The sequence below is a fragment of the Pteropus alecto genome, unplaced genomic scaffold (assembly GCF_000325575.1).
Source record: "Pteropus alecto unplaced genomic scaffold, ASM32557v1 scaffold251, whole genome shotgun sequence".
NCBI classification, from domain to species: Eukaryota; Metazoa; Chordata; class Mammalia; order Chiroptera; family Pteropodidae; genus Pteropus; species Pteropus alecto.
Window position 1 is genome coordinate 2,402,413 of NW_006431048.1, and position 7,468 is coordinate 2,409,880.

The window sequence follows — 7,468 nt, forward strand, 5'->3', positions numbered from 1 at the left end:
GGAGGTGCTACTTCTGACCAGAAGTCAGAGATTTTTCTAAGGTGACATTTGACCTGAGACTTGAATGATGAGAAGGAACCAGCCATGAAAAGAATCATTTGACTATCAATACCAGCTATCTACTGTGTGCCAGACACTGTCACAGGAGCTGGGGATACAGCCAGGAGCATAGGAAACCCTGCCTTCGGAGACCTTACATTCTAGTGATGGAAGCACACTAATAGTAAAAAACAAAAAACAAAAATCAAAAAACAAACAAACAGAAAAACAGATTTATCCTAAAATGTCTGCCAGTGATAAGTGCTGCGAAGAAGAATAAAGCAGGATAAATGGCAGACAATGACAGGACCACTGCTTTTAATACGTTATCAGGGCAAACCTCTCTAATGAGGTGGCATCTGAATAGAGGCATGAATGAAGTAAGGAAGCTAGCAAAGTGGATTTCTGAGGGAAGAATGCTGTAGGCAGAGGGAAGCACAAGTGCAAAGGCCCCAAGACAGGAGCTTACATCTTGAGCCCCAGGGACTTCAATGAGGGAGGCCAGTGTGGCTGGAGGGCAGTGAGCAAGGGAGAGAATGACAGGAAAGAGGAACCTCTCCAAGAAGAGTCTGGTCTTTGGGGATGAAGGTAAAGATTTTGGATTTTAATTTAAATGTTAGGGGATTATCAGATGGTTTTGAGCCAAGGGAGTGGAGTGATCGGATTTAAATCTTCTAAAGGATCACTTTGGCTGCTGTGTGAACTGAATGTAGGAAGGAGCCAGAGTGGAAGGTCAGAGTGTAATTAAGAGAGGTTGCAGGGGGCCAGGTACAAGATGATAATGGCTTGGACTCTGGATGGTCCTGATGGAGGTGTGAGAAGTGACTGGATTCAGGAAACATGTGGAAGGAAGACCTAGGAGAAAGACGTTACATGCAGAGGAAATGGCATGTGAAAAGTCTTCGAAGAAGGAAAACACATTGGAAATCTTGCTTTTGTATTACAATCCATTTGCCTGTCTTTTTTAGCCTAGTCTGGTGTGCTTGTCATATTTGAGATTCTAAAGGCTAGGGTTTAGAGGGCCCAGCATTAAACGCAGTTTGGTGTTTATTCATTTTTTTTTTCCTTCAGATTTATGGCTACCATCCAGGCTCACAGACTCTTCCATGAGAACCACAGCAGCTTGCCCAGAAAGTCCAAGTGCCTTCCCCTCCATCCCGTCCCCAAAGTCAGAGAGTGGCAGCTCTAGAATCTAGACTTCTTGTTCCACAGAGCTTTTAAAAATGCTCATGCCCAGGCTCTACATTTATATCAGAATCTCTGGAGGTGTGCCTGGGCCTTGGCTTTTTTTCCGCCCCCCTTTTATCTCCCCAGGTGATTCTAATGTGCAGACAGGGCTGGGAACCTTGGAGCTGTAGTGCTACATAGTCTATGAAAAGGATTTGAAAGAAGTCACCTTCTGCTAAGGGTTGTTTCTCTAGTCTCCAGACATTCTCTTGAGGAAAAACTGTGGGCCTGAGAAATTTTATTTGTTCCTTTTAAATTTTCAGATCTTTCTTGCCGTCACAGCTGACTTGAACTGTAACCTGTTCTCTAAAGAGCAGAGGGAACACATAACCACTCTCTGCCCCAATGTCAAAAAATTGGAGAGCTACGATGGAATTGAGAGGGTGTGTGGTGACTTTAAAGATATTGAAAAAATATACGGCTTCTTGAATGAGCAACTCCTAAAAAGTGAGCAGAAACATGGATCTTCCCCTTTGAGAACAGAGAGGGAGCCAATCCATCAGCAGGACCAGAACCGCTGTGTTTCTCCCTTTGACCCAAAAACCAGGTCAGAAGAGAAAAGCGACCATTGTGAAGTTCCTTTGCCTTTGTCTGAATACTCCAAATATCCTGAGAAATATCCTGAGAAAATGGACTCAAAAGAGAAAGGACTTGCTGTAAAAATAAAAAGTCAAGAGAGTTCTCCGAATTCAGTCTCTGCAGACTTCACCTCAAGTCACTTAGGTAACCTCAGAGCAGCTCAAGAGTCTTTCATCAGTGAAACTCAGAAGAGCGTGGGCACTCTGCAGCAGGAAAGTGTTGCTTTAGCAGACAGTAAGCAGGCAAATAAAATCAAACAGGAATTGAATCACCAGTTCACAAAGCTCCATATAGAGGAGCATGGAGGAAAATTAACTCTCCACGGGACTCAGGACAACATTTCAGCTGCCAAACATTTTCTTGCCTCCCCGATCTCTGAAAGTCTTGTCAAGGCACCTGTGAAAATATTGAATCTCTGGAGTCCTATGAGACGAATTACGATTACCAATGCTCACTATAAGCTTTTAGAAGCTGAATTACTCCAGGAGATATCAGAGATAGAAAAAAGATACAACGTTCAAAGTAAGATTTTGAGCGAAAGTTGGAAAACTCACATCCTATTTGAACCTAAGGACAAGGAGTTAGATCTGTCTATGCATGCTTATGCAAGTTTCATTGATGCCTATCAATCTGTCTCATGTCAGCTAATGACAGAGTTTCTTTCACTGAAAACTTTGGGCAAGGGAAGAATGCACTTAAGTGGCACCAGCTTCACTGATGACTTTAATAAGAGGCATCCAGATGTACACTTAGTGCTAAATCAAGAGTCCATGACTTTGATTGGGTTGCCAAATCAACTTGCAAAGGCAAAGCAGTATGTCTTAAAAAGAGGGGGAATGTCCTCATTACCTGGAGAGAAATGGAATGAAGATAATGAAACGCCCATGGACATCGATGTTAATGACTCAGAAATAGCTTCACCAACATTTCGGTGCTCTGCCAGTTCTGGGGCATCAGGATTGGACAAGGAAGAGGACATTTGCGTCATCTGTATGGAGCCCATTAGTAACAAACAAGTGCTATCAAAGTGCAAGCACCAATTCTGCGCCCCTTGTATCAACAAAGCCATGACATATAAGCCAGTCTGTCCTGTGTGCCTGACTTCCTATGGTGTCCAGAAAGGGAATCAGCCAGAGGGAACCATGGAAGTCATTTTCGAAAGACAATCACTTCCAGGTTATCAACACTGTGGCTCCATTAAGATTAGATATAATATGTTTGGAGGCATACAAACAGTAAGTATTTCTGAGATCCATGGGTTTCTTTCCAGTGTGCTAGGATTACTAGAGCAAAAGAAACTATTCCGTTGCCAATTAGTGGGGTTTTCAAGGACTTATTTCCATGGTCATATGCAAGGGCTTTAAATAGTGATAAAGGTAGCAATGTTTGTGTACAATTCAGATATTTGTGTCTATTAAGGCAAAGAAAGGGTGGGTAGTGATTATATGTTAGGGTTGGGGGGGATTCAGGAAGGTGGATGATATTTTCAGCAGAGGGAGGAGAAATATGAATATTGAGAATATGAGCAAACCTTCAATACTTTTTTTGATTTGCTCTAACTGCAAATGAACACATCTATCTATACAGTAAAATATATACACTGGAATGTTTTCATGTGACATTTTCTTCTCTTCATACAGAAAGACCACCCAAACCCAGGAAAAGAATATAAGGGAATACAGCGAACTGCCTATTTGCCTGACAATAAAGAAGGACAAGAGGTTTTGACACTGCTTCGTAGAGCCTTTGACCATAAGCTGATTTTCACAGTGGGATATTCTCGAGTTTTAGGAGTTTCAGATGTCATTACATGGAATGATATCCACCACAAAACATCCCGGTCTGGGGGACCTGAAATGTGAGAACCTTTTGAAACAATGAATTTATAGGTCTTAAGATATGGCAATTTGAGGATGTAGATATAAGGAGACTGTTTATAGTAGTGGGATTGGATACAGTATTTTGAAGCATGCTAATCTCGAAGGCAGAAAGGTTGGTTCCCATTACCTTTTACCTTCCCAACTACAAAATATCGTACAGTTACTAAAATTTGCATCAAAAGTCTTCAGAATCCAAGATGAATGGTATCTCAGGTGACTTAATTTGGGGTTTGCTGTCTATTTGAAGGGTAGATCCTAGGAATATTATTTACTTTGCCTTCTTTTAAGATCACCCTTTCTTCTATCCTCTCCTCCCATTGGTCCATAGAAATCCTAAATTCACTTGGCTAATAGTGCTCTAGAAAAACTCTTATTTAATATTGTGGGAGTTGTATTATAAGCAAAATAATTGTTCTTAATGAAATTCAGAAAGGATACCTTAGACCCTTCATATTCAAAAGGGAACACATTCTGAGACTTTTGCAGATTTTCCAAATTTGAAAATCTTCCTGTGGCAGATACTGTAATACACACACACACACACACACACACACACACACACACACACGTATGTATATATATACACATATATATAATAAAAATATATACTATACTATATTTTTATATGTAACATGTATCTATACACATTTCTTCAGTTGAAATATTAACTGCCAATTGATCTTCTTTTACATATGCTATATATAAAAACATAGTATAATATAACTGTATGAGAGCCACTGCTTACTATGAGCTGAAAATAAAAAACTCTTATTGAAAGGCAGATCCTAGGCAGACAGCTCAGCTCACTCACTAGCTAAATGACTCATATCTGCACACTTATAAGTGATTATAAGTCATCTGCATTTAAGGTTGTTTGAGAATGTTTGCAACACAATTTTTATGCCAAGGCTTACTATACAGATTCTTTAAAATCATGTGCGATGAAGCTAAGGGGCTTTTGTTTCTGCAGGTATGGCTACCCTGATCCTCATTATCTGAAACGCGTCAAACAGGAGCTGAAAGATAAAGGAATTAAGTAAGAAGACTGCTGGAAGGGCGTCTTGAGCCAAGCTTTCAAAAAGACATGGTCGAAGAAGCTGAGAAAATGCCCATTTAAATCATTATGTAGAAATGCCTTTTAAAAATGTTCATCTCAAAAAGGGGTTTGTGTAAAAGTAAGAATCTGATAGTCTGTTGTTTTCAGAGTGTCACTTATGGAATATGAAAGCCCCGAAGATCTGTGTGATGTTGCTACAGAGGTGTTGTGCCTCATTCTTTTTTGTGGGGAGAGGGGATGGATGAAATGCTGTGGGTATGAAATCATCTTCTGTGGTCTTCAGTTAAAATACTAACTGCCAATTGATCTTTCTTTTTACTACCATTTCTGGGGTGGTTTTTATAGTTTTTTTTTGTTGTTGTTGTTGGTTGGTTGGTTGCCCTTTACTCTAAAGTTAAAATCCTGGTACGAGGTGGGGTGGGATGGGGCTTTGATTACAGAAAATTAAGAGACATTTCCTTCCCTCATGGCCAAAAAAGTGGCCAGGAGCAAAGATTGGGCAACCTTTGATAATAGATAGCATAAGGTTATTATTCTTCATGACACAGAGCCAGGTATACAGTTGATGCTTAATAAATTTTTGCTGCCTGACTCAGGTGGCTAATCATCCAGCAGAGGCATTTTTGGCTTCCCAAATCTTTAGCAGAGGTAGGAGTAAGGAAGCCATTTCCGAGGTCCTCACCACTGATTTGGAAAACTGAGTTTCTTACTCTAGAGCACTTGGCCTCTGAATGCTGACCTCTGGACAAGTTTCCAAGCTAGTCCTTGCTCTCCGATGACCCTTGTAATCTGCTATATGGGGTGCACTTGCTACACATTTCTAAACCATTTTTTCCTCTGAATATATTGCACTTTTGAGTGTACCCCACTTCCAGTTTTAACAGATAATAACCTACCTTTAGTTTCCATAGATTATCATTTTCTTAGTAACTGTAGCCTCCTAAGTGGACATTTGTCCATTCTTTTACTAAGTCTCTCTAAGTCATGTTTTCTCTCATGAAATCTTTCTCCCTGATACTCTCTGGACACAAGAGGCAAGAGTTGAGCCTACTATAAGGAATCTATGACATGTCAAAATTTGCTTTTAAATAGTTCTCCAGCCACAAGAAAGTTAGAATAGCAAATTATCTGGTCATCCACATCCCAGCTTCTCTCCAAAAATGATGAACGAGATGTCTTTTTCTTTTCCTAAAGATATACATACACACACATATACATTTTTGGTCAGAAGGTAATAGTTAATATTTATTGTGGACTTATTTTGTCCCCTTTATTTGAGCTTTATCTTTGCGTAATTGATACCAGTAGTATCCCCATTTTATAACTGAGCAAACTGATGTGCAGAGAGGAAACTTTAACAAAGGTCACACATTAATAAGTAGAAATGCTGAGATTTGAAAACGATAGTCTGGCTCCAAGGCTTCTGCACTCCAAGGTCATACTGCCTCCCACAGGGAGACTTCTCATCCAAGGAGCAGGCCGAGGAGTTCCCATCGTTCCGCACCTCTCTCAGAAATGGATTCCTGCATGGTGCTCACAGCAGATTTCCTCCAAGGAGATCCTATTTGAAGAACTTTCCTCTGTCCAGAGTTGAGGGAGCTTATTACATTAGATGATATGTCTTTTTTTTTTTTTAAATCAGGTTATACATTTAATTTTTAGTGATCATTTATGTCTTTACTGTTATGATTAATTGTTTTGTAGCTACTGATCTTTTAGCTAAATTTGCTTCAAAAAAACCCAAAAGTTGGGTCCTCGCTGAGGTCTGGATCCTTGATCACAATGTAGTGTGTGCACAGGCAGCTTAAGGGTATGAGTGGTTCGTGAGCCTTTGGATTGCCGCTTTTGCTCTGTGGAAGGTATCCGTATCTGCTTTAAATAAAGTTATATCCATATTAGGAACAGATTGTGTTCTTTCTCCACTTCTTTTTTCTTCTTTCTTAGGTTAAGATTCTGATGGTTTCCAACAACACATACAGTGTACAGCAAAACTACTATTGACTTCACTTCTACCACTTTCAGCTGTGAAAATCATATTACTATTTTTCCTCCTTAACATATAAAATACTGTGAAGGTAAAAGTAGGCTTCAGGTTTCATCTCTTCTCTCCTAGAGAAAGCATCTGAAATATGCTATCAAACTACACTTGCCCCCTTTCTGCTCCTAGAGTTTCTGTTTCACCTCTCCAACATCAGTGCTGGGTTACCCAGATGGTTCACTGGGCACCAGCAAATCAAGGCACCCTTCTCTCCAAAGAAAAAAGAAAATAGAAAATAATATCAAGATATTTGCTATTTCCATAAAGAAAGTAAGTTTCTGCACCCAATTCCAACATGAGTTTTTTTTCCCATACAACCAAGCGATTCTCTGACACCAGCTGGGTGTCCTATAATACAACGCAATTGTGACACTATCTACCAGGGGATAATGTCAGATTCCACAGTCTAAGGGCTCAGTCCCCACAAGACTGTCCTCCACTTCAGATGCCAAGCACAAGCCCAGGTTTTTACCTGGGTTTCTGTCTGAATGGCTAAAAGTCTGAGGTTCCCATGATCCCTTCCTTGGATTCAATTAATTTGCTAGAGCAACTCCTAGAATTCAGGAAACCAGTTTACTTACTAGATTATCAATGTATTACAAACAGATATAACGGGTACGAGCAGATGGTAGAGGTGCACAGGGCAAG

General features: G+C 40.1%; 1 protein-coding gene across 1 annotated transcript in view; it reads left to right on the forward strand.

The window, feature by feature from the left end:
* The window catches only part of DTX3L (deltex E3 ubiquitin ligase 3L), an 8,305-nt gene extending 1,619 nt beyond the window's left edge, over positions 1-6,686 (forward strand). The window contains exons 3-5 of the mRNA XM_006905563.3: positions 1,530-3,080; positions 3,486-3,703; positions 4,696-6,686. Of these exons, the coding sequence (XP_006905625.2) occupies positions 1,530-3,080; positions 3,486-3,703; positions 4,696-4,765 (1,839 nt within the window). The 3' untranslated portion in view covers positions 4,766-6,686. The remainder of the gene's footprint in view (positions 1-1,529; positions 3,081-3,485; positions 3,704-4,695) is intronic.
* The last annotated feature ends 782 nt before the right edge of the window (positions 6,687-7,468 follow it).